Source organism: Triplophysa dalaica, chromosome 25 (genome assembly GCF_015846415.1).
Source record: "Triplophysa dalaica isolate WHDGS20190420 chromosome 25, ASM1584641v1, whole genome shotgun sequence".
In the NCBI taxonomy this organism is placed as follows: Eukaryota; Metazoa; Chordata; class Actinopteri; order Cypriniformes; family Nemacheilidae; genus Triplophysa; species Triplophysa dalaica.
The window spans coordinates 9,472,885-9,499,194 of NC_079566.1; the positions used below are offsets into that span (position 1 = coordinate 9,472,885).

General features: G+C 36.8%; 4 protein-coding genes and 1 long non-coding RNA gene across 14 annotated transcripts; 3 read left to right on the top strand and 2 right to left on the bottom strand.

Annotated features, from left to right (window-relative positions):
- Positions 1–266: 266 nt before the first annotated feature.
- fam221a (family with sequence similarity 221 member A) lies at positions 267–17,217 on the bottom strand. 4 transcript variants are annotated; one of them, XM_056741040.1, is made up of 8 exons: positions 16,979–17,206; positions 16,084–16,257; positions 15,701–15,891; positions 15,383–15,589; positions 14,968–15,057; positions 14,689–14,745; positions 13,455–13,526; positions 267–773 (listed from the first exon to the last, which is right to left on the bottom strand). In XM_056741040.1, the coding sequence occupies exons 1-8, from the start codon at positions 17,086–17,088 to the stop codon at positions 745–747; spliced, it is 930 nt and encodes a 309-aa protein (XP_056597018.1). In that variant the 5' UTR covers positions 17,089–17,206; the 3' UTR covers positions 267–744. The 4 variants fall into 4 exon arrangements, with proteins under 4 accessions (XP_056597018.1, XP_056597017.1, XP_056597021.1 ...); XM_056741039.1 differs by lacking the exon at positions 267–773 and adding an exon at positions 7,356–9,793 and having other exon boundaries at positions 16,979–17,207; XM_056741041.1 differs by lacking the exon at positions 267–773 and adding an exon at positions 10,803–11,335.
- npy (neuropeptide Y) lies at positions 2,396–4,289 on the bottom strand. The gene is made up of 4 exons (XM_056741048.1): positions 4,075–4,289; positions 3,577–3,764; positions 3,017–3,094; positions 2,396–2,810 (listed from the first exon to the last, which is right to left on the bottom strand). The coding sequence occupies exons 1-4, from the start codon at positions 4,264–4,266 to the stop codon at positions 2,786–2,788; spliced, it is 483 nt and encodes a 160-aa protein (XP_056597026.1). The 5' UTR covers positions 4,267–4,289; the 3' UTR covers positions 2,396–2,785.
- LOC130415383 (uncharacterized) lies at positions 5,452–7,237 on the top strand. The gene is made up of 3 exons (XR_008905916.1): positions 5,452–5,509; positions 6,059–6,152; positions 6,487–7,237. It is a non-coding gene; the product is annotated as an uncharacterized LOC130415383 (long non-coding RNA).
- On the top strand, positions 15,460–20,867 carry ccdc126 (coiled-coil domain containing 126). 4 transcript variants are annotated; one of them, XM_056741045.1, is made up of 4 exons: positions 15,460–15,595; positions 17,589–17,669; positions 18,760–19,179; positions 20,026–20,867. In XM_056741045.1, the coding sequence occupies exons 3-4, from the start codon at positions 18,945–18,947 to the stop codon at positions 20,295–20,297; spliced, it is 507 nt and encodes a 168-aa protein (XP_056597023.1). In that variant the 5' UTR covers positions 15,460–15,595; positions 17,589–17,669; positions 18,760–18,944; the 3' UTR covers positions 20,298–20,867. The 4 variants fall into 4 exon arrangements, with proteins under 4 accessions (XP_056597023.1, XP_056597025.1, XP_056597022.1 ...); XM_056741047.1 differs by having other exon boundaries at positions 18,863–19,179; XM_056741044.1 differs by lacking the exon at positions 15,460–15,595 and having other exon boundaries at positions 17,286–17,669.
- Positions 20,868–21,525: 658 nt separating this feature from the next.
- On the top strand, positions 21,526–26,310 carry tra2a (transformer 2 alpha homolog). Of its 4 annotated transcripts, none has more exons than XM_056742064.1 (9): positions 21,526–21,685; positions 23,068–23,195; positions 23,381–23,540; positions 23,844–23,897; positions 24,602–24,790; positions 25,176–25,291; positions 25,397–25,510; positions 25,589–25,659; positions 25,875–26,310. In XM_056742064.1, the coding sequence occupies exons 1-9, from the start codon at positions 21,650–21,652 to the stop codon at positions 25,883–25,885; spliced, it is 879 nt and encodes a 292-aa protein (XP_056598042.1). In that variant the 5' UTR covers positions 21,526–21,649; the 3' UTR covers positions 25,886–26,310. The 4 variants fall into 4 exon arrangements, with proteins under 4 accessions (XP_056598042.1, XP_056598043.1, XP_056598044.1 ...); XM_056742065.1 differs by having other exon boundaries at positions 25,592–25,659; XM_056742066.1 differs by having other exon boundaries at positions 25,397–25,504; positions 25,592–25,659.

A 26,310-nucleotide genomic window follows, 5' to 3' on the forward strand; every position in this document is an offset into this window, starting at 1 on the left:
TTGTGAAACTGAGTTTACCCCAAATGTCTAGGATTTATTACAAAATGATTAAATAAATGAGCCAGGAACTAACTTTTAATGTTTGGAGACAAATATCACATTTAGATATCATATCAATATTAGACCGAAGCCACCGAAAAAAACACTACAATTTACATAGCAGTATGTACTATATACTGTGAATAGTATGATATACAAATTAACATACAAAATACACATAAATGCTTAATTTACCACGGTGCAGTCCACTTGAACACTCTTCTATAAAAAACACTGAAGTATTTTGAACATATCTTTTTTTAATACTTTCTATTATGATTTAATGTTGTGTGAAACAGTACACAACAGTCAACAATAAACATTGAAAAGTGAGTCCTGACTATTGACTGATAGCACCACAAGAATTTGTATTTTCAAGTCTTTCAGTAGCAAGCAACATAGTCATGATAAGTGCCTTGAATTGTGTGGTGTGATTTTAATTTCAGGACTTAAATTTAATAAAATTGTATTTATATAGTGCTTTTCACAGTGTGGATATTCCAAAGCAGTTTAACAGGACAAAAACAGAAAAAGCAGAGAAAATGAGCTGGGATGCTCAAATGGTCACTTTGCTCTTGGGTGGTAATGGAATTGTTTGAGATGGAGCTGGGATGGTCAGTCAGTCTGCAGGCTCTTGCAGGAGGATGGCACGGGATGTTCAGCTGGAACTGGCGTAATCTTTAGTTAGGGATGGGCATATGACGTTCATCTGGTCCTGGCGTAATCTCTCCATACTTTGGGGATGGGCATCCCGAGGCGGGGGAGGATGGAAAAAAGCGAATAATTAGCCTTGCTTCTGTTCATTAATTACTTAATTTATATGGCAGAATGCTTGGCAGAAAATATCTGTCTTTAATCTAGATTTAAACTTGGAGAGTGTGTCTGACCCTCAAATAGTATCAGGTGGCTATTCCAGAGTGTAGTTTATACGTATGAGAAAGCTCTACGCCCCTTTGGTGGATTGTTATTCTAGGTGTTATCAAAAGTCCAGAGTTTTGAGATGTTGGAGAGCATGATGGCTTGTAATAAGATAGAAGCTCTTTAATGTAGGTAGAGGCTAAACCGTTGTGAAGGGATGATAAAACTGGGGTTTATGTGTTCGTATTTTCTGGACCTGGCTAGATCTCTGGCAGCTGCATTTTGAACTAACTGTAGTTTGTTTGTTGATAATGCAGGACAACCACTTAGTAGTGTATTACAGTTGTCAAGTCTTGAGGTCAGAAATGCATGAATAAGCTTTTATAATGCGTCAGCAACACAAAGAATACTTAGTCATTTTGCAACATTTCGAAGGTGGACGGCTGTTTTTGTGATTTAAATGTATGTTATATAAGTTAATGAAGAATTTAAACGCACGTTCAAAATTCACATTCTATGACAGTATTGTTCACTCCCATGTTCTGATTTTTTAGTATTTAGCTGGTCTGCAGAGGATTAAGATTCCACCATCCCTACAGGTTGAATAGGGCTTTCTTTGTAGAAACCTTGTATGAGATTTTTAAGCTTGTTAGAAAGCTTCACATGGTGGAAAGTAAGGCTATAATCCACGGAATCCAAGAAAATCAATAATTAACATATGAAGTGGAACGTCATAGGATCATTGACATTATAAATTCTGTACCATGATTGCCAAGTTTTTATGGCATTATGTTTAGTAATATTTATATGTCTATCTATCGTACTTTGTATCCAAAAACATGTCTGCAAATCTGACAAGGATAGCTCCTGATCAGCTTTGCTGCAATAAGCTTTGCCGTGCAATTTTTTTTTTCAGTCATTTCCAATGGAATAGAAAATAGAATTGGTGACTATGATAGAACTAGTCTTTCTATAACTATTCGGTAAAATTTGACCATCGAGTAAACTCGATGGTCTCGAAACTCGATGGAGTTTACTCGAGACAAACGAGTAAAATCAATATTTGACCAATAGGTTAATTTCTTCATTTGGACTACAAAACTGAACAATTTTAAACAGCAATATGGAGCTGTTCAAATATTATTATTATTACAAACGAGTAAAATCAATATTTGACCAATAGGTTAATTTCTTCATTTGGACTACAAAACTGAACAATTTTAAACAGCAATATGGAGCTGTTCAAACATTATTATTTTGTCAAGAACAATGAGGCTCTAGCCACATTTAAACAGTAGGCGTTTTTAAAGCATTGCCTTTTTGTTAGAATTAAAGATTTTCATCAAAGTTCCCATTCTCTTGTACCAACTTTCCTTTTGTTTTCCATTACATTAGCCTAGTCTTAAATATGACTGACACGTCTTTATAGAGAGAACAAAAGAGAAAAGTAAACTCTTTCAAATTGTGAATTTTATTATCACTGTTATACTGTACAGACAGTAATGTTCTCTTTTGATATTTGGTGGTACGGGCATACAATGAACACAATAGGCATACACAGTTTTTGTACACTCTGTTTGACGGCTGATCGATCCTTGATGAGTCTAGAGAGAGCACAAATTTTAACAAGACTGTTTTTAATAGAACTATATATGCTGGAACATGTGACACACTTGCGTTCAGACATTTCTCCTGTTTAGTGATTTGATGTGTAACAGTTATTTGAATGGTCCTCTATGTTTCCTCCTGTTTGTGTCTGTGGTCTTTCACAGGATGTTGTTCATCTTGATGTTGCAGAGAATTTCAATTTGATGAGATCTGGTTGCCGTTGCATCAAAAAGTTACAGGATGATACATGGATGTTATTAGCTAAACACAATATTAGAGATCACCACACCAAATGGTCCTCATATCTGTGGATAAAAAAGGACATAAATGTTCATCGTGGAACAAAATTGGATACAGTGGCTTTCCATGGGTGAACATTACCTGATCATTTGCTAAATAAATTTGGTAATATTGTTTACTTTAAGGAGAGTGGAACACGATGAGGGATCCTTACAATATCATAGTGAAAGAAGAAGAAGGAGCTGTCCGAACACATTTGTTAAAAATTTACCTTGACTGAGGGTGGGACTCTGTTTCACCAAGCAGAAGGTCTGAAATAAGGGTGTCAGAGCTGGACCTTTTGCCATACCTGTGACAAAAGACAAGATTACATTTTGAAGAAGAATTGTAAACTTCCTTGTGATATTTTTTTTCCATGAAAATTTCCATTTTCTTTAGATAGCAACTGCATTGCATTTATAACCATTCTTTAGGAAAAAGTCTGATATTTTGACTTACACTTGCCTCAGAAATAAGACTTTTAGAAGGGATTGTGTATTTTTTGCCACGAAAGAAATATTATTATCACAAAACCGTTGCCCACTGTTTTAACACAATAAAGAAATACATGTACAGCGCTGTGGGAAGCAGTTCATTAGAGAATCAGCGGTTTGTCTGTGGATTAATACCTTGCTTTTGTAAAGAAAAATAACCATATTTTGTGGGGAAATGCGTCACAATTCCAAAGGTTTGCAAAAAATAGACTTAATGATACATTTTATAATAAATAAGAAGTTGTTTTGAGGTGACATTGATGAACATCTTCTATATGGTAAATAGTAAGGCTCTCACCTCTGCCTTGTGATAAGGTTGATGTAGTGTCTTAATGCAGAGTAATATTTGGCGAGCTCCTCCGCAGGTGCGTCCTCTCCCGGGTTGTCGGGTTTTGCTGGATACGCTTCCGTGAGTGTTCCCAAGCAGACGAACAGGATGAAGGCGCACGCTACCCAGCCGATCCACAATTTCATGTTAGCATGCATCTGATAAAACAAAACAAAAGTGTTTGTCTTAACACGTCATCTGAAACAAATATTCCATCAAACAGCCTAATAGCCTAATGAAAAACCTCAACACGAGTTAAAGACGTTTTAACGTCTGTTAACGTTGTTATTCTTTAACACTTAATAATTTAACACAGACATTAAAACGTCATGTTATATTTATGTATAGAATAAATAAATCACTGTCTAGATTCCTGTAAGAAAAAAAGAACTTTATCCGGACTGCTGTGTCAAAGCGTCCAAAAGTTTGATCTAAATAATAATAGCTTGATATAAATGGTAAACCTACATTGCCTTGAATGAGGTCTTGATGGCACTTCTTGATCGAGGGGTGTCGTCTTCGATTTTCTGGGTTTCGACTCGTGCACCGTCTGGTTTTATACCTGCACGCTCGTGCCGTGAAGAGCGGAGCCCACGCGTCAACGAGCGCGACTCTTTTTGATGCGCGCGAGCCCGCGTCATGGATTAAATCCTCTGTCATCACCGCTTTACAACGCACACAATTCTTGTTTGGTGCTCATTTAAATGTGTGGGAGGTTGTGGGGACGCTATTTTGCGCTGAACACAAGGGTACCCAGCGGGCACCTCGATGTCAATTTGACGTCAAATTTCAGACAAGATTTGATCAAGATGGTGCACCACATCATTTCAAATTCAAATCATACATTAAATTCTTCAAGGTTTTTAATGAGGTGAAAATATGAGGTTTATCCCATACTGAAATTGGTTAATGTAAGTATAGCCCAATATGTTTGACATTGAAATGACGTCAAATCAACGTTGCATTATAGGCATTCATTTGATGTTGTATTGACATCATATTGACATCAATGTAAATCCAGTTGAAATAGCATTTTTCTTCTAACTGGCCCCTCAAAATGCATCTATTTGTCACATCTTTTGAAGCAGTTGTTGGATTTGTACATGAAAGTGGACTGCTGTAACTTCTGTGGTAAAAAACACTTTTTTTAAAAGTATGTAAATACTCATGCTGAAATAAAAGGAAACAGTGATTGTTAAATTTTACAAGAAAATATACTGATTTGCCAATAATACATTCAGATGTAATTACAATTTAAAATATTAAAAACAAAAGCAGCATTTTTGCTGTAACCCCACATAAAGTATTATGTATCCTTATTTTTGTTATTTATAGTGATATTATATTACTGTAAAATTAGAAAAACATTGCTGTAATTGAAAATACTCATAAAATTGTAATACCTTATAATGTATGTACCATTTTTACAGTATTACAACTTCATGTTCATTTTAGTCAAAAAACTCTTATAAATATTTTATAAATTTTTATTTTTCCTTAATTTTTATTAATAATCATTAATTAATCATTAATTTTATTATGAAAAATGTTGGGCCTACAATGCCCATTCATTCTCTGTAGTTTTAATGCCCATTTATTATCTGTCTTATGTATTTCTTAATACCACCTGTAGACGGCGCCATGGCCTATTTCACATTTCCGGGTTTCTCAGCAGCTGAAGTTAGTGAATGGACTACAACAATTAATTTATTTTTTGTGTGAAATTTGATGCAAATGTAGTATAACATATTATTTTATACATACACGTAAAAATATAAAATTTATAAAAATATTTGGAGGATTTACTACGTTGACCGTTGAAACGTACGTCATCACGTCTTGCGTAGAGGCCAGTGTTTGCTATGCGGTCGAAGCATTGGACAAGGTTGTCGCTTTTTATCAGGTGAGTAATAAACATCTCATGAAATAAAAAATACGTTATATTGGGTAACTTTGAAAACCTAGAAGATTGTGTTTTGATGAAATATATGACTTGGCGATATATTAGAATCTGGTGAGTTGAAATATCCCGCCAGAAGTACCGTGAAGATTTCTGAGGTAATGTTAATGTGCGATCCATTAAGCGTGTAACGTTGAGTTAACGATTTAGAAATGTCAGTGAGTAATGTTAGTTTTGCAATTAATATTCGGATAAAATAAAAATGCCCTCATTTGAATCTCTTTACCGATGCTATGCGACAAAGCGAAACATACCCATAATTATAATTCATAATTTGATACACACTGATGAAGTGTTCTAAAATGTCCTGGTAGAAGGTCCACTGTGTCAAGCAGGACCAGCCCACACTACTAAAGGTACCAAAAGCTGGTTCAATGACCATTTGTGTTACTGTGCTCAAAGGAAAACTTCTCAGCTGTTCTGGTCACTTAGTTGTATTGTTCAACAATCTTAACAATCATTGAATACTGATATGGTTGTCTTTTTTTTCAGAATTCTTACAAACAAATTGATGTCAACAATGAATATGGATGGCTCAGGGCTGAAGAAGGCCTTTGGAAAACACGGCTATGTCGTGTTATAATAGGTACTACATTACTTTTCTTGTATGATTAGAGGATGTAGTGTCTATCAACATATGCTACATTTTAAGTAAATTAAACATGTAATGCTTAAATTACAATCTTATCTTAGTAAACTGACACATTTAAAACATTTAACAACTCTTAAATATTTGCAAGTAGTGCACATTTCTAAATTTAACAGATACTTATTTAAACCTGGGAACATCTTAGTGTTAATAAACATTTAAGAGCAGCAACTTGCATTAACTTCTATGTACAAGTGATGGTTGCTGAAAAATGTTAGGTATATTTTAATGTCTTAAAAGGTGTGCTAATTGTGGTTTCATCTTCATTTAGGTGCACTACAGCAGTCCAAACCTTCATTATCAGAGGCTGAAATAAAAAAATACAGCTAAAAAATCTCCGGTCTGCTCCCGATAGATGTGGGGGTATGGGACGACAAAAGGGGAAATCGGCGATTGATGTGTGTTCAGATTCTGAATAAGTAGGCCTTAAGCCAATTGTTTATCAAAATTATTTTTGTTCATTTGGGATATGATCTGGGAAAACCCATCACATGGTGAAATAAAAAATACTGGTTTTAGTATCATATGAAAGCTATTAAGCCCTTTCCAAAACTGTTTTTATTTAATTTACAAATTGTTTTTATGGAGTGGGTGGTCTAGTGGGTTAAACCACTGAACTGGTAAATCAAAAGGTTGCTAGTTCTATCCTAGTAGCCACCACCAGTGTGTCCTTGAGCAAGACACTTTACTCCCCGTTGCTCCAGGGGGATTGTCCCTGTAATAAGTGCACTGTAAGTCGCTTTGGATAAAAGCGTCTGCTAAATAACTACACGTAAATGTAAATGTTTTTAACAAATGGAAAGGGCTTGAGAGCTTTCATATGATATCAAAACCTGTAATATGTACAATTTTGTCATGTGATGGCTTTTTCCAGATCACTTAATATTTATATATCAATTTAAATGTTAATATTTAATTAAAAAGTAATTCAAGGAGGATTTTATATTTATTAGTGGTTTAAGAACATTTTAAATTTCTGGAATTGTAGCTGATTGTATTTAATAAAACATGTCTTACATTAAGTACTGTTCTTTCATTATTTATTGGTCTAGAATAGGACATCAATTTGTTAAAAAATGTAAAAGAAATTGCTAATCAAATTAACGTCAAAACTTGATGTCAATTTGATGTCAAATTTTGACATCGATTTGATTTGCATTTTTGACCAATTCTTTGATGCCGATGTTTGACGTCAATTTGATGTCTATTTAACATCAATTGCCCACTGGGTAGTGAGATGAGAAACAATAGCAATCTTTATTTGAACATGCCATTTTTGACCTGAGAGGACTTCTAGGGTCCACTAGCTGTTCTGATGTCGGGACGTGAACAAATCTTTATCCTTTAACGTACGTTGCATGCTGTTCTGTACTTCAATCAGACATTTTGACTTGAAGCAAAGTAGGCCTACTCTGGTATATTTCAACAATTTCTTCAGAAATGTCTGACATCATTGCTTTAACAAAAATGCAGTGCCCCCAAAACACTATGCATACGGATTGCGGGGTATTTTCACATTTCAACATAATAAATGTAACATAAACATCGAACAGGAAATGGAATACTTAAGATTGATTCAGGAATGAAATAAAATGCCTTAGATTTGCCAGATGTGCAAATGATGACGTGTGTTCAAGACACTTAGATGAAAGGGTTAACGGTGAAAAGGAGGAGTGGGGGGCATAGAAAATGGTTTAGTGTGTGTGTGTGCTTCCTTGAGTCACAGATCCTATAATGGTTTTGTCGGATATCCAGTCATTCCACAACACCTGTCTTAAAATATTTTACGGTAAACTAGCATTCATTTTCATATAAGGAACACAATCCTCACTTACCACCAACTGCATTCATGACAATGACAACAGTGATAATATGCTTTTGGTGTTGATGAATGAGGCTGTTTTGTGATAAGGAAAATGCTGTGGTGCTACTGTAGAATGCCGTCTTTTGTCCTTAACAACTGAAGATAATTATGTGCACAATCAATTTTGCAGTTGTTGTTACACTTGGACGCTTGTCCTTTTTCTTTGTCTCTCTCTCTCTCCTCCATACAGAGTTAATGAATAGTATGTTTAAAGCTTTGAAAGCAAATACATCACAAATGAATTAATCTGCAGTCAATGATGTCCATCTGTATACATAACACATTGTTTTACAGTATATGCTTATTCGCCCATTGAAAAAAATGATTAAGAAGCTCTTTAAAATCATTTAAGAGAAGAACATGAATGTTGGAAGCACATTCTGTGGGGACAGCTGTCCTCTCTGGTGCTATGCCTTCAGGCTTGAGGAAAATCAGAGGTTCAGGGTCAAAGGTGAGAGACAAAGGATATAACTTTAATAAAACATGCGTCTTTGTCTGACCAGTGCAATGACTTTGAGCTGTCAATCCAATCATGTCTGTCAAGAAACCAGGCAAACAGAGAACAAGAGACTTGTTGTCTGTATACAATTTTAAACATATATCGTCTGTATACAAACTATTCATTTTTTTCTTTATTGTTTAAACCATATGTTAAACCAAATTAGAGTCATATTTCTTGAATTCTGAGTTAGACACCTAAGGACATTAATCCACGTATCAAGAGGGTTCATTTAAGTATTATAATTTACAGTAGTATTAAGTCCTTTTAATACCTAGAGGTTAGTTGTCTGAGAAAGCAGTTACGCACCCATTCACTTACGCACACAATTGTCTGACTCACTATGCGCAATAACTGTTCTTGTTTCTGTCCCTGCAGTCCATATCTACATAAACATATTACATGAAATCCTTTATGTTACAGAAAAGACTTAAGAAACGCTAAGTGAGTGGTCCAAGATAAGAACGTCAAACTAATTTCCCTCCACTCAAACACCAATTGTCCCTTTCTCTCTTTTTCCACATCTCTCTCTCTTATCTCTCTCTTTTCCTCAATGTCTTTTTTCTCAAAGGTTTAATCCATAAAGCAGAAAACTTCGCTATAAAGCAGTCTGTTTCCTCCTCACATTTATTCTTTCAGCATTTATTTCTGTATTGTCTACACCCAACTCCAGGCATTTATTGTCTAAAAGTTAAATGATCTCTTGATAAATTGGCATGAGCGAGTCAGATCCGTATCTGCTTTCTAAGTTTTGCAACTGCCCACAGGTGGACAAAACTGGATCTTTGACCTGAGGGGCATTTCGGAAATTCGGAAAGCGGACAATTTCAGGACACAAAAAATTGCAGATTTCACACAAGATCACTTTGTTACAGCACCATTGTGGGTCTGAGGATATTTAAGATATTTTAAATGCAATAAGAGGGAGAATCTGGAAGTTTTGATGCACAAGCAATAGAAAACAACTTTTATTACAGTGAACCTTTATTGATTTTCAACAGCCACGTTTATTTCATGCTTGCATTGGTGTCCCCGCTCACATTCACGGAGCTGGTTTGAATAAATAACAACACCAGTCTTCATCTCTGTTTCACCCTCTATTCCTCCTCCTCCCCCAGCCTTCAAAGCACCATTGAGCAGAAGAAAGAATTGAAGACGAGCAGGAGCACCTCAAGCCACGGCACAGTTCCAGCTTCGATCCGATTTTCAAGCTTTCTAACAAAGAAATTGAAAAAGCAATTGTCTTGACGCACTTTTAGGTCTCACCGCTTTGATTCATGGTAATTGATGTTGTTCTTTTCGACATCACACGAAAAGTCTATGACAATTGTGAAGCAATCTGTCAGGCCTATGGGAGACACTCTTGAGGCGACACTTTACGAGGCTTCAATGCAATTCAATGTAATATAAATAGACTATTAATGAAGTCAGAACAGAAGAGCTTTGTGATTAGTTTGTTGGACATATGCAGGTTCTTGACTTAGTGTAGCAAGCGGTCTGGTCACGACTTGGAATGAAGCAGTTTCGTATCCACATCTTGAAATATATTATTGACTGACAGCTCCACTGTGGAATGACGAGTTATAAGCGTTTATGAAATAAACAAGCGATGAATATTTTCTACTCTCAACTGTTCCTCCTTAAACACCTGTCAATCACAGCACCATGGCGACTTCAGGAGCACAGCACATCAGTTGCTCTGAAAACCTCAGAAAGGTTTCCATAGCGAGGAGATTAGACTCCCAAGCGGAAGCCATAAAGTTCTTTCTCGAAGTTTGAAATGTTGACTTTTTTCTTGTTCATTGTGTTTTAAAATGGGTTTATGATGGGGAATTTCATTGCCTCTTCACTTAAGGTATCATTAATTTCTTCAATGTCTTGTGAAATCTTCATCGTATATGTTTGCTTATTTTCAAATGCCTCTATGTGTAGATTTTGTTTCAATATATCATTATCCAGACCCACCCTTAAATCTTATACTTAAAAATAATCATTCATGTCACCAATTTTTTATTACAACTATAATCCAAATAAAGAGTTAAGTAACATAAACCAATTTTCAAAAACTACTTTTCCAAATATTACAATTATTCTACAGTTGTGGCTAGTTATGAAAATAACCATACCAAGATAAATGATTCTCAGTTTGTTTCATTAATCCTTAAAATGTAATTTCAACCACAGAAAGCTAAAACAATACTGTACATAATCAAAGATGGAAAAGGGTGGAAATTACAAATGTGATACACTATTAACAGAAAAATTGGGTGGAGGGTGTAAAAGGTGTTTTTATATATGTTCACAAGACCACAATATATTTTGCACAGTGTTGACTTATATGGGAAAAGAAGCTTAAAGTCAGAATGCTACACCAAAGGATTTGTGAAATGGGGGTTGATATCCACACACACACCGTCATCAAACGCTCACAGTAAATCGATCTGTCACCTTTCAGATCAGACATCATCCCTTCCGCTAGCTTACATTTACTGTGTTCAGTCTCTTCGGACACAGGTGTGCGTTTGTAGATTGTTTGCGTTTAAGACACACTGAAAGCTTCCCTTGGACACCTGCTCGGGTCAAAAAGAGACCAAATGTGTTTCATAGACAAATGAAGCCACCTGAAAAGTTTGAAAAGTGATCTTTGTTCCGACAAACCTTAGTTATTCCTAAAACAAGGCCCGATACCAGCTTGATGGCTGCCTTAATCACTTCTGCGATTATTGCTCATTTCAGCTCAAAATTCTAATTCATGTGCTGTACCAGAGGAAGGAAGGAAATTAATCTGATTTCAATGTGAATCGCTTTATTGGCACAGATCTGCTGAATTTAATCAGATTAATTAAACATGTATTCTATCTCTTTTATTTGAAATGTTGTCCTGATTTTTCTCTTCATCGTCATTCAAAACCTCTCCTGGATGGTAATTTGATATTATGTTAATAAACTGCTAGTTCTCATTTTTCTTGTGATGCATTTTTAACAAGTTCATATTCGTTCTCATCACTGCTGTTATACCTTTTTTTTTACAAATTATGTAGTATATGGAGATTGTAATTATTTTGTATGTGTTTTCGTAAAAAAATATTTATGTACATTGGTTATATAAGAATCTTTGTGCTCTTTTATAATGAAAACTGTTGTTTTAAAGGGAAAGTCGCCCTATAAGTTAAAATTTTGTCATCATTTACGCATACTCTTGTCATTTCAAAACTGTATGCCTTTCGTTCTTACGCAGAACACTAAAGAAGATAGTTTGAAGAATGTTGGTGACCGAACAACAGGGGTAACCATGCACTTCTATTGTATGGTCACAAAACCAATGCAAGTGCATGGGTACCGCCATTGTTCAGTTACCAACATTCTTCAAAAATCTCTTTCATGTTCCACGGAAGAAAGTTAGCTTCAAGAGGGTGCGTGAATAATGACAGAAATTTCATTTTTGGGTGAACTATCCCTTTAAATCAATCTAAACCTTAATGCTTTACTCGTATGCAATTTATTGGATTAAATACCCTTTTACAAGCTGAATTGTTAAAGATTAGGGTTTATTTTTCTATTAATTTAGTTTTAAGAGTACACTTTTTTTTATTTAATCCTCAAAGTGAGACTAATCAAAGAGAAGAAAGAAATGTCATCAAATCCTCTTAGATCCTTTCATCTCCTAAAAACTACTATTAAGGCACAACTTGATAACAGATATATTTGAATCTTTAATCCAAATGATAAGATTAATAAACAAAAACGCATATCTACAAGAAAAAATATTAAACTGTTTACATCTATGCATTTATCAGACACTTTATCAAAAGCAAATACAGGTGCATTAGTGCATTCAAGGTATATTTTACCAGTAAATTTATCAGATTTGAACCCATAATCTTGTCAGCACCATGCTCTCCCCATTAAGATAAAGGAAACTTAATAAATACTGAACTTAAACCCACTTCATCGTGTGTTTTCCTTGCTCCTGCTCTCAATGTCTTTAAACGCATCTCCTATGTAACCAAAGATTTGGAGCGGAGGGATTTCAGATGAAGAAGAGAGAATAAATTAAAGATGTCATTGAAGAAGCAAAAAGATGAGCATGGTGTGTAACACAATAGGATCTTAATGAGGCTTAATATAAATAAGAAGACCAGGCAAAAGGCAAGCAGTACTAAAGAGATTTCTAAATAAACCAGTGAAGTATTTGCAGAGTGTCGGTGGAGATGAAAAACCCACCAATGAGCCACGAGTTTTATTATAAGAGTGGTAATGAGAACAGTCTGCTTTTAGTCTCATTTCGACAGCCTACGTCACCAAAGTAAAGCCTCACAGGTCACATTTGCACATTCCATGAGACAGACAGATGTTCTTGAGAGCAATTGAGTTAAGAGGGATATCAGAACACAGGAACACGGTATAAACATTTAAAAGGGAAGTCGTATCCAATCTAATGGAATCTTGAAGAGCTTACGATGAGTCATAAAACGCTTACAAATACAGAACAGCACATTCAAATATATTCTGAGATATATACACACACACACACAAAATGAGGAAGAGAGGACTAGCCATGCTCTGCAAATACAGCAAACCATTCTAGTGGAACTGTACCAATCATTAAGGGTGAAATTGTTTCTTCTTTCTTTCTGCTTCTCGAACATAAAATGATTGAACACAAGCCAAAGAGCTTGCAGAGTTCACAGAACACACGGCCCTCTGTGTCTCATAGATAGAGCACTATGACTCTTTTAATTATGCTGTTTAATTGCTATTGTACTTCTGAACATTACCAAGTAGTGTAGAGCAATTTGAAGCCAATTGAATAAAATGCATAATCTCACATAGATAATTCTAGTCTGAATGAAACAGCATATGTGTCACTACTGACCTCTATTGGTTAAAGTGGAGAGTAGCAAAACAATTTTAAGCAGCGACTGCATTGTGATGTTCTGTCCAACACCTGCAGTTTTTATGACAATATTAATAAGTGAGAGATGATGAAATACACTTGACAAAAAAGCTAAAGTTATTTTGGATGTTAGACTTCAAATATAAGAAACAAGGTGAATTTTTCTTTTCTTATATAGGCTTATATTTTAACAACATTTGCTTGAATATCTTAAAGGTTCAGTGTATTGAGCGGCATCTTGTGGTGAGGTTGCAAATCGCAATCAACAGCTCACTCCACCCCCTTACCCCTCCCCTTTGAAACACTGTGGATGCTGACACGGGACTATGTTACGTTCAGACCAAACGCGAATGGCGCGTCAAGCGCGAGTGATTTACATGTTAAGTCAATGCAAAGACGCGATAGACCTACTTGCGGCGCGAATAGCGCGAATGAGGCGGCGCGAATGACGCGAATTGCGCGAATGAGGCGGCGCGAATGAAGCGAATTGCGCGAATGACGCGAATTGCGCGAATGACGCGAATCGCGCGAATTGAGCGTTCGAGTGATTCGCGCGATACGCGCGTTTCGCGCGATTCGCTCGAGTTGAAAAATCTGAACTTTGGCGAAAATTCGCGCCGCGTTAACCAATCAGGAGCTTGCTCTAGCAGTCAGGTGATTATGATGTTGCGAGGGGACGCAGAAATCTCAACAACAATGGAGGACAAAATCACCGTTGCTTTATGTGGATACCTGGAGCTGTACGATACATCTTACTTTTATCGAAACTGAAATAAAAAGGATTTTGCTTGGAAGAAAGTGAGTGAGGAGGTCGGACAATCTGGCAAGATGTCATCACTTTTTCGCTTGTTTACTGAAAGAGATACGATATTTACGAAATTTGTCTGTTTAAGGCTACAATAGAAACAACATGTAGTTAGAAATAGCTCATTCTAGGGTAATAAAAACATAACGCTTCTTTATGTAAGGTCTTTATACACCTCTGGAGACTAGTTATGTATATTGCATTTCAGTCAATAGATTGTTATACAAATAACACACTGAACCTTTTGATCACAATCAAATACTAAATCCACATAATATATTTGACAAATAAGTATTTTGTGAATAGATCACTATAGCAGCTGTTTCAATGCAATTTTTGCTTGTTAAAAGACTTTTGACAAATTAACCATTTCTATAGGATTTATATATCTGAATCAGTTTTTCTTGCCTGATAAATGGATGCTTCTTCCATCTTTTTGTTTACATTTTCTTTCCATTTCATGCACTGTGGGGATAAATATACATATTTGACTGAATATTTGACAAAAATGAAAAAAAAAAAGTTTCTATCCTATACTTCTCTTAACAATATTTGAAACTAAATAGGTTACGACCCACTGGTTTTCTACATATTGTGGCTACATATTTAAGGCTTGTTTTAAGAATGATTTCTATTACACTTAAAGCTAGAAAATACATGACAACACATATAAATAGACGTCCTTACCAGCAGTCTGAGAGAGTGATGTGCTGGCTCTCTCAAACACCTGATCTGACTCCAGACTATCAGACTCCAGAGTACTATATGACAGAGGACCTATGTAGAATAATGCCACAGTGTCAACAAATATCAAAATATATGCTTTGAAATGCTGTCCAACCAGTATGTAGGTAATTATTTGTTAGCCAAGAGCACACTTTCCCTTAAGGACAAGATTACTTTCTTTAACATTATAGATATCCCCCCCTAAATGACAAAACAGGTTAAACAGATTAACATAATGCATGTTATTAAAAGGTAATGTTGACTCTTGAGGTGTGTACTATACTAATATTAACATCCTGTTTGTTGATGTATTGTATATAATGCCTCCTTAATATGTGATGCAGTCTATTGTGCTTGCTGTTCTCATGTGTATTACCTATACCGCTGGGATCCAGTCTCAGGTAGCCATCTGCCAGTGAGCTGAACCCAGTCAGACCTCCCATGGCGGCATAGGGAACATCTCTGCCCACTGGATGACCCCGTGCCACGCGCTCTTCCTTGGTTTCAACCAACGTCACATGGGCATATCCAGGCTTACCACATCCACAGGTGAATGGACTCCGATAGCCACTGCACTGAGAGCCTGCAGGTAGGTAACTTTTATTCATTTTATGCTTTATTAAATGTACAGCTCAAAAAGTAATGCCCATGACACCAGCACACCAACAAGATGAGTTCTGTATCCAAAACTCACATTTCTTGCATGGGTGGCCTGGAGACTCGCTGTGCTCATTGGTTGCGTGCTTGCATTGGCAGCGCACTGGCCTAGATCCGTTCATATGTGCGTACTGATAGGACACGCACTGACAACCCCTGGCCCTACAGGGCTGAAGTATAGGCCTTTCCTTTGGTAACTCCTCAAAATCTGTGCAGTGTTGCTTATATCTGAGAATGAAACACAGCAGAGATTATTTCTGTGTAGGTCTGGTTTGGCCCAGATGGCTTCACGATGATACAAAACAATACGGTTTGTAAAGGAAATAATAAAGGAATCAATGTCTAACTTAAAATCTTAATATGATGGAAAGTCCCCACCATAATATAAAAACAAATGTGTGTGTAGGTAGTAATGCACACCTGTGTGTACAAAAGCAAGGTGTCTCTGGCCCAATGAGTTTGCAGTCTATCTGTCCCGGGACACCAAAACTGACATAAAGTCGGTTCTTCATTCTTCGCGGCAACATAATCTCTTTGTATTTCTTGTATTCATCCTCTGAGAACAGCTGCCCTCCATCATCGTCCCCAACAATCCTACACTCAAATATTGATTTCAATGAGAAAGGATAATGAAATCCCCTTTACAGCACTGACTAGATGAACAGATAACAATATAGACTATACAATAGTGCAAGTGACTTGAGTGTGCATTAGTTACAGACATTAGCTATTAAAGTTACAGTGCAGTAGATGAGTTAATGTGGTTATTAAAGTTACAGTGCAGTAGATGAGTTAATGTGGTTATTAAAGGTACGGTGCAATACATGAGTAGATGCAGATATACAGTCACAGTGCAGTAGATGAGTTAATGCAGTTATTGAAGTTATAGTGCAATAGATGAGTAGATGCAGTTAGTTATGCGATAGATGCAATAATGCAATAGATGAGTTACAGTGCAGTAGGTGAGTTAGTGCAGTTATTAAAGTTACAGTGCAGTAGATGAGTTAATGCAGGTATTAAGGTTACAGTGAAGTAGATGAGTTAATGCAGTTATGAAAGTTACAGTGCAGTAGATGAGTTAATGCAGTTATGAAAGTTACAGTGCTGTAGATGAGTTAATGCAGTTATGAAAGTAGTCCATTAGTGCAAATGAGCATCAGAGAACTACCAATGGATGTACAAAAGATGTTGCCTTAAGAAAATGAATCAAACAAAAAAGCAGAAAAAAATCACAACAGCAATTTTTTTTGCAAAAACTACGTTTAACAACACTCAAGGTTTAAGCTACTAGCATATCACTTGAAAAAATACCCACCTTCTGTATTCTAGAAACGCGTCCACTGCATTAGTTGCCTGTTTGTCAATGCGTATCCTTTCCATTCCACTTTTTATTTTTAGTATATTATTATTTCCTTCGTCTGTCATTAAGAACTACAGCCTCTCGCCTGTACACATCTTGTTTATAACAAAGTACTATTGAGAGTCTGTGTTGCTAGGCAACGTGTCCACAAACATGTCCTTTCAACCGCCAGTTTTCCTTCCGTTGTAAAAACTTGGTAAAACGCAATAAAATAAAATGAATAAATTACGAATGACTCTCAAATACATGTTAATTACTAGTGTGCTGCGTTTCAACAGCGAGCTTCTCATTTTATGGACTACATTTCCCATGCAGCCCTTTGGCGAGCACGTGAGGTTGTAACGAAACGTCGTACGCAACATCAACAGCTCGTGTTGTCACCGCAGGGAACTACAAAATATGTGTCCTTTTTAGTTCCTAGTTTTGTCGCACCAAGAAAGCGCTGGATCTTCTTTATACCATTTTGAGACCTGTTGCCTCTAAAAGCGTACATGATGTATTTTATAGAGAGATGCCTACCTGGCAGGCATGAATATGATTAAAACATATTTCAATCATATTTTAGGAGCTAGCTTGCTAGGACAACATGCATACGGATAAGATGTCAAGAGTGTGGAGTCATCGAGCCTGACACCTTGTATTTAAGGTAATTTCTGTAATTTTCTTTGCAGTTGTATTATTACGGATAAAGTGCAATTAGCTTTTGCCGTTAGCGATTTTATCAGCAGGTTTCGCCAGCTGTGTGATTTCACAATCGGCCTTGTATTAAGGTGATAACGGTTAGTGTGAAATGGTCACATCCTGTGTTTCGTTTTGAGACCTTTAGACCCAAATACTGTGAAAAGCTGAGATAAGCATGCGCATGCATGTTTCGAGTACTCCATTAATGCTCAAGGGGTACTTTGTATATATGCATTTGTAACACCTTCATATGTCAGTGTTCTTGTCCTTAGTTTGCGTTCCTGCTTATTTACTCAAATAAGATTTAATTAGAAAGTTGTGGTAACGTCAGCAATATATTTTTTGCCACTGAATAGCTTCTTCTTTTTAATGATTCAAAGATGATATTTCTGGTATCCAAATCTAATTGCAAGTTACACACCCACACAAAGAAATCATAGAATTACAAGAATTGATACAACTGGCTGTAGATCTTATGCACTGCAGCTATTGTGTAACACCGATGTGTCAACACAGAAGAGCACAATAGAATGACAGGGTGGATAACAAACTGAAATATTCTGTACATTCAGTCATTATCTCAAAATCTCTTATATCTCAGGGATATAAAAAAGATAGCCTATGGAAGATAGTCAAACAGTCATGATGTGAGATATAACCAGTATGCAGTCACATCACTGTTTTTTTTCCGTTTAGGTGTGCTACTTACTGTTTTAGTGGTTTTCAGCATTAGGTTAGACTATGGAGTGGTCCTATTTCTCTCTGTTGCATTTTTTATTTGTCTTAACCACAATATGAATGAGTGATTTGTGATTGTGTGGAGAACAAGGTGAGCATAGTGAAAGAAAGTGTTGACAGTGACACAAAGTTGAAGGTTAACAAAGTGTATTTGCGTATTTTACTTTAGGATTAAAATGTATGTAATATTCAACCTAAATTTTAGGCCTTATACAGTATAATATTGTAAATGCCTTTGTAATGTCAAATGATAGCAAGTGAGTTTTATTACAAGTCTGACATAAATGTGCCTATTGTTTGTTTATTGTATTTTACAGAAGGTCCTTGCACCAGAAGACCTGTTTGAATCCCAGTGAGCTATAAGTTCAAACTATATCTCCATTCCAAACTTATTTTCCTTTCCACTTTTCCCATTGTTAGACCTGCCACCCTCTTCTAAACCTGTCTCCACCCCTTCCCCTTAACACGGGTGCCGCTGTGCCGGCAGCTCGGCAGCATTGCAATGCTGGGTTGTGTGCTGCGAAGGAGCATGTCGCACAGACTGAGTATATTGCTGGTTCTCTTCGGTCTCGTGTGGTGTCTGCTGCTGCTTCATTACACCGTCACACAACCACGTCGCCAGAGCAGCGCTGAGCTCCGCCAGCAGATCCTTGAGCTCAGTCATCGCTATGTCAAAGTCCTCAGCCAGGAGAATCAGAACCCTTCAGGGCCCCAGGGCACCTCCATGGCAGGATATGGTAAGAACATTATTCAAATTAAACACGGTTTTGTTTATGAGATGTGGTCATTTGCTTAAGTAAAATTGAGTGCTTTAAAAGGTGCACTATGTTTATTTGTGACCTTGGATCACAAAACCAGTCTTGAGTAGCACGGGAACATTTTTAGTCAAAGACAAAAATACATTGTTTGGGTCAAAATTATTGATTTATCTTTTATGCCCAAAATTATTAGGATATTAAGTAAAGATCATGTTCCGTTAAGATATTTTGAAAATTTCCTACTTTAAATATATAAAAACTTTACTTTTGTGAGTGGATGGCCTGCCACAGTGGCCCTGGTCAACAACTTTAAAGGCAATTTTCTCGATATTTAGATTTTTTTACACTCTCAGATTGCAGATATTTAAACTGTTGTATCTCAGCCAGATATTGTCCTATTCTAACAACTCATACATCAATAGAAACCTTATTTATTCCGCTTTCAGATTATGTAAAAATCTAAATTGCGAAAAATTGACCCATAAGACTGGTTTTGTTGTCCATGGTCACATTTTACCTCATTAAGTGCTTTAGCTGTAAATAAATGAGTACTTATAAACTGTTTTATACCACATATACTCACATGAAATACAGAATCCCTTTATTCAAGTGCACTAACGAAAGCTGTTTGTCACCTTCACCAGGTCATGTTACCTGGGTTTAGGATTTCCTCTATTTCTGTTAAAATATACTCATGCATGCATTGCTTGCTTTTAATCCCTGTGGGCGCTATTACAATAATAAGATAGGGGTCAGGATGGGTGTGACTATTGTGGTTTAAAGTTTACATTATCCTAAAATTTACAATATCTTCTTTTGTCGAAGCTGATCTGAAGAGGACAATTGCTGTGCTGTTGGACGATATTCTAAACCGTTTGGTGAAGTTGGAGGGGAAAGTGGACGTTGCTGTAAACGCATCGGTGCACAACATCTCTCATCCTGCCGGGGGTGTCGGCACTGTTCTTGCTGCTGGAATGAATGTTTCCAGGCCTACCAAGCTAAATTTGCCTACCCAACGGAGAGACCGGCGTACTAACCCACTGCAGTTTCCGCCACAGTCACCCGATAGACCACCTAAGCCGCACTCTTCACAATAGCAATCTGTGCCATGGACATGTGTCATTACTGGAAAAGACTGAATGTACAGAGATATATATTTTTTAGATCAAAGCAGCTTTTTAGACTTGCTTTAGCCATTTGAGCTTCTTCTTGATTGTTTTGTGTTTTATTAGTGGATCACACAATATTTTATTACGTATGTGCAATATGGATCGTAAGATCTGGAGGACCTGTTATATTCGGATGAGTGGATACACAAGTAGATCTCCACTGCTAACAATGTGTTAGATGCACTTAGATTGACTTTAAATAAGAGGCTTACACGTTAATGACATGTTTAAATTAGAATTACACACATTGCTGAGCTTTAGTTATTTAAATGTGGACAAAACGAGCAAATCCAAAGAATATTTATTTTCTCAGTTAATAGATTATTAAAGTGTTTATTGCAGAGTTAATGTGAATTTAAGGATGGAGGATATACCTCATGCTTTCAGTTTGCTCTTTCAGGAGACGAACCCCAGCAAAACTGAAGAAGCTTTCCAGAAGGATCTGTACCACATGAAACATAAATGACTGCATACAATAAAATACATACTAAATTAAAATGTCTGTTGTCTGTGTGGGTCTATGGGTTAAAGAGTTAAATGTCATCATTTACTTGTTCCAAATCTGTATAAATGTATTTGTTCTGATGAACACAGAAAGATATTTTGAAGAATGCCTGTAACCAAACCGTTATTATTGGACCCGGTTGAACACCATAAGATGTAGGACAGCAAACAGTTCTGGGGCACTTTTGACTACCAATGAAAAGTTTCCTACTATGGTAGTCAAAGGGGTCCAAGAATTGTATTTTTTTTACAATAATTCATCCAAATATCTTTCCCTGTTCACCCAAACAAATAAATGTATACAGGTTTAGAACAAGAGAGTGAGTAAATAATGACAGAATTTTCATTATTGTATGAACTATGCCTTTAAACCCAATTGTTAAACATCAATATTCGTTCCTCTGTGCGTTCCAAATGGGAAATTTCGCCTTATGAAGGCCTTTGGGGAAGGGGACACAACATGAAACGTCGCTCCAAATAAAGAGAAAAGTACGTTTTTATAACTCCTTTTGCCGAGTGAATTTGTAGGGGCACATTAAAAAAAACTGAATTTTCTAAAGAGTTTACACAACAGGGACAGGGAGGGATGATCGCTTCGGAACCTCAAGGCTTGTCTTGCTTCCCGCTGAGGCGGAAGTGACGTCTTTGTTTTAATCCCCTCCCATCATTTCCTCGCGCTTCTAGCAGTCAGCCATTTTCTGCAGTTATCGGAAGAGGAAATTTTCATCGAGCAATATCTTAATTCTCAAGCTTTAACGTATCGTTAATAATAAAAAATGAGCGATGCAGAGGAAACACGTTTTGAGGGCAGGGTAAGTTTTGTTTTTATTTGAGGTTAATCGTTTAACAGTTTACCTCAAATGTTCTTTCTCTCTCTTGGCTGCAATGCACGACTTAGCTAGCAACTCATTTCTTTTGTTTATTTGTTACGTAACTGCCATGGATGATATTTCAGGTTATATGTAGGTCTATGACACTAATTCGCTTTTTAACGTTGTTACTAATTTAGTTTTACGTAAATGCGTATAACGTTATATTTGAATGGTCGGTTTAGCATGAATATCAATCCTGCAAACACGTTGGTGAAGTAAGTTTCACTTCATTTGCGCAGTAGAGCTCTTGTTAGATTCATCTCTGTAGAGTTAAAATAACACCTTGAAAGTATATGATTATCTTAACACACTTGTTTTCAAATGTAAACACAAATAACACCGAAGGAATTAACCGTCGTTGTTTCCTTGTGTGGATGCTAACCAGCATGTATCGAATTAAACGATGTGAAAAATATTTGAGTAACGTTAGTTTCCTGAATTAGTTTTTTTTGTGAATCAAATATTCGGATATATTTAAGTGTTTAATCAATCGTTGAATAGTTTGAAAAGGTTACTTAATCCAAGCTCTACCTCATTCACGCAGTAGCAACTTGAGTACTTTTGGTTTCTCTTTCCTGCAATTCAAGCATTTCTGATCTTTCCTTATCCTGTCTTGCCAGTCTCTTGTGTTGTATAACCAAGCAAACATCTGTATATCAAAAGGAGTAGTGAAATCTGAGTAGTTCACAAAATTTCCCCTGATCTTAATTGCTCTGAATGTTCTTTTTTCATTAAGGTTATTGGTCGAGAAGAATTTGAAGAGTTAAGGCCAAGAATGTGGAAGAATATTCAAGATAAAAGAAGGCTTTTGAAAATGTTTACAGAGCAGACGGTTAAGTGGGAAAGGGAAAAAAGAACAGAAGATCGGTCAGATAGAAGCACGCACGCAAATTGTGTCTAAGCAGAAAAAAGAAAAGATTTCAGATTGGGGTGAAGAAATGAAAACTGAACAAATGAAGACCGAAGAATAAAATGCCTGAGAGAAAGGAATAGCGTATACTGAAAACTGAAGAAAGAATCAGTCCGTAGGTTAAGTAAATGAAAAATTTGTGTTACAAGTGTCTTTCAAATCTCTCTCTTGATGATGATTTGCATGTTTGTACATGTTTTACTGTGATTCGGGTAAAAAACAAGCATAGCGAAGACCTCATTGTAAATAAATAGCGTTGTTAACTGATTTTTATTTTCCGTGACATAATTTCAGTAGTTCTATTACTTCCCTCCACAGAAGTATTAGTGAATGTGTGGGTTTCTTTATGCACACGTGCTTGCTTTGAACGCATTTGTCTTGTAAATATTCTAACCCGTTCCTGTGACTTTAGGAATCCCGTTCGCCATCCAAATCGGAGCGAGGCAGTCCTGCCAGGGTTAAGTCGGAGAGCAGATCTGGCTCTCCCAGCCCTGCCAGAGCCTCCAAGCGTTCTCAATCAAGATCCCGATCCAAATCCAGGTTAGTTTAACACAAAATAAAACCTTTTTCAGATTTGTGGAACGTATATTTAATATTATATTAAAGTAAATTACAATGGCAAATTTCAGGTTTATGATGAACTAAATGAGCAATACATAGTAAATGACATGAAAATGCTTGTGGAGAAGTCATGTTTAAAGTTAAGTTTTCTTTTACCACTTCAGGTCTCACTCACGCCGCCATTCAAACCGCCGGTACAGTCGTTCTCGATCTCGCTCCTACCGGAAAAAGTCTCGTTCTCGCTCGTACAGCCCTGAATACCGCCGCAAGAAATCCCAGAGTACATCACCCATGTCTAGCCGCCGCAGACACGCCGGCAGCAGGGTGAGTATCAATGGGTCATGGGTGCGGTTAAATCACTGTTATTTTGACGTATGTTGCCCCATTTGGCTCATTTTTGTTAATTTAGAGATTACATAATATTAAGTTATATAATGCATAGTCACTCTGAGTTGAGCAATTCACTTGAGTTCAGAGCCATGTTTTTTGCTATGTGTTTATAACTGCTTGTGTTGTAGATGTAATTTTTTTCCCATGAAATGCATGTAAACACCCCATCACAACCTCATGGGGACAAGCACGGCTGTCTTTAATAACCCCTTTCATTCCCTTTTATTACATCAACAGAGCTCATACAGCCACGAATCCAAAAAAGACTCGAACAGTCATGGTGATGTCAGGGTATGTGGACCTTTCTAAACCTTTTAATAGTTACCACTAAGACCAAATAGGTCTTCATGTTGCCCCAAAGGGTAAAGAGGCCTTTTACGAACGTAAGGTAAATTAATTATGAATGCCGTTTCAGATGGCTAAGGCAATATGCTGCATATACTGTTGTGATGTAATGTTTTGTTGGACGGAAAGCATCAAACTGTAAGAATGTTTTTTTCTGAAGAAGAATCTCAACCAGGGGTTATTAAATACTGACACACAGTTACCCAGAGAGATTTCAGGATGTTTGCAGTAGTCATGTTGATTTACTCGAACTAAAATTAAAAACCCTTAAGTGTCTCATTTACATCCATCTCAGTGCAAAAGGAATTTTTAGCTGCTTTCCATCCAGTAATTATTTCATTCCATGTGAGTATTTCCTAAAAGGACAAGGAGGTGATGTCTAGGAATTGGTCAGCCTTTTTGTTAGAAAAGTTTAATTTGATTTTTTTCTTTAATAATTATTTGCATGTTTATATATTAGTATACAACAAGCCAAAGGTCATAGTCAAATTGTTACATTATATACAACATAGTTCAGTCTAGATTGAGCAGTATTTTGGTCAGTGCTACAAAGATGCAGTAGCCACCGAATTGATGTTGATGTTTGGCACTGTTCTGTTTTCGAGTAGTGCTGAATTGTCTTTATATTCATCCCTCTGCACCTCTTACAGGCCAATCCAGATCCTAACACCTGTCTTGGTGTATTTGGTCTGAGTCTGTACACCACAGAGCGAGACCTGAGGGAGGTCTTCTCACGTCACGGACCTTTGGCTGGCGTCAACGTTGTGTACGATCAGCGCACAGGACGCTCTCGCGGTTTTGCCTTTGTTTACTATGAGCGCATCGATGATGCAAAAGAGGTATGTCCTTGGCAGAAACGGCCTGTGCGTTGTGTGGGCGGACTCAGTATATATAAAATATTGTTTTATCTCTCAAACAACCTTCTCTTAAATTTTTGTTTGCATAACCAAATGTAAATGTATTTGTACATTAAAATGATGTAAACGACTTGAATATAAAAATATTGTATAATGGCTGTACAAGAGGAACATCTAAAATTTTTGTTAAATTGACTTTATTGGATACACTGAAATTGCAACTTTGCATAACTATCCTGAAACCATCAGATATTCTAATTGGCTGTGAATTTATGGTGTCGCTCAGCATCTTTTTTCAACCAGTTTGGAAAGTCTAATATAGTATCTGGATGGGGCACAGTGCTAAATGGTGAATTTCTCACTGTAGGCTATGGAGAGAGCAAATGGCATGGAGCTGGATGGGAGGCGCATCAGAGTGGACTATTCCATCACCAAACGTGCACACACCCCAACTCCTGGCATCTACATGGGTCGGCCGACACAGTGAGTAATTTGCAGGCTAATAAGCACTTCACGAATAGGTCACCATGATGAATAAACATAGCTTGTATGGATGGTTTTATAACTCTTTAAATATGACTGTCACAGTAACGGAGGTGGGAGCAGCAGCAGCAGTGGTGGTGGTGGACGAAGAAGAGATTCATATTACGATCGTGGCTATGAAAGATATGACCGTTACGATGAGTACGACTACAGGTACAGGTGAGGTGACTATATTTACTGTGGTAAAACAAAGAAGCGTTTAGTTCATGGATTCTGAACCGTTCGTCTGTTTTCCAGCAGGAGGCGCTCTCCATCACCTTATTACAGCCGATACAGGTCTCGCTCAAGATCTCGCTCCTACAGCCCAAGTGAGTGCAGATTTAAATGCCTTCAGCAACCTAAATTTTCCACCCATGCCCAAATACATGTCTGATAGGCAACAGTTTGTAGAGAACATTACTCTTGAGATTGTGAAATAAGTTATATTCTTCACCAGTAACTCACAGAATCACGTGTACCATGCGATGGATGTTATATTATCGACTTGTGCTAAGGAGTGTCAATTTCTTTTTGTGTTTTGCAGGACGATACTGAGAAGATCTTGACTTCTTACATTTTTGCCTGTTTGCATCCAGTGATACATTTATAAAGACATGAAGTACATGTAAAATCCACCCTGAAAGAAAACCTGTGTGTGGGAGTAGCTCTGATTTGACAAGATTGGTTTGTTTAGTAGATGTCCTAATTGGTCTTTCAAGTATGTAAGTTTAAGGTTTGTGGACATCATCATTATGACGTTTTGTTACGTGCTAAACATTTTTGGAAGTGTGTTTGTATGGTCTGATATGACTGTGCATTTATCTGTTCTTCATATATAGTGGGAAGATTTTAAAGGGTCTGTGTGTTGAGCGCGTGTGTGAGTAGCTTTAAGTGACTAAGATTGTCTGTTTATCTGTGAAATGCTTTATTTTCAAGAATTAGTTGTTTCTTTCTCAAGGAATAAAGACTTGCAAATACAA

Coding starts and splice junctions, on each gene's coding strand:
- npy (XM_056741048.1), bottom strand. CDS start 4,266: ATGACAGAGGATTTAATCCATGACGCGGGCTCGCGCGCATCAAAAAGA. Junction 3,765..4,074: donor AAGACCTCATTCAAGGCAAT/GTAGGTTTACCA, acceptor TTGTTTTATCAG/ATGCATGCTAACATGAAATT. Junction 2,811..3,016: donor GAGTCCCACCCTCAGTCAAG/GTAAATTTTTAA, acceptor TTTTATCCACAG/ATATGAGGACCATTTGGTGT.
- fam221a (XM_056741039.1), bottom strand. CDS start 17,088: ATGACAGACGAAGGAAATAATAATATACTAAAAATAAAAAGTGGAATG. Junction 16,258..16,978: donor GCGTTTCTAGAATACAGAAG/GTGGGTATTTTT, acceptor ATTTGAGTGTAG/GATTGTTGGGGACGATGATG. Junction 14,746..14,967: donor ATCACTCTCTCAGACTGCTG/GTAAGGACGTCT, acceptor TTATCCCCACAG/TGCATGAAATGGAAAGAAAA.
- ccdc126 (XM_056741045.1), top strand. CDS start 18,945: ATGCTGGGTTGTGTGCTGCGAAGGAGCATGTCGCACAGACTGAGTATA. Junction 19,180..20,025: donor CACCTCCATGGCAGGATATG/GTAAGAACATTA, acceptor CTTTTGTCGAAG/CTGATCTGAAGAGGACAATT.
- tra2a (XM_056742064.1), top strand. CDS start 21,650: ATGAGCGATGCAGAGGAAACACGTTTTGAGGGCAGG. Junction 23,898..24,601: donor ACAGTCATGGTGATGTCAGG/GTATGTGGACCT, acceptor CACCTCTTACAG/GCCAATCCAGATCCTAACAC. Junction 25,511..25,588: donor GAGTACGACTACAGGTACAG/GTGAGGTGACTA, acceptor TCTGTTTTCCAG/CAGGAGGCGCTCTCCATCAC.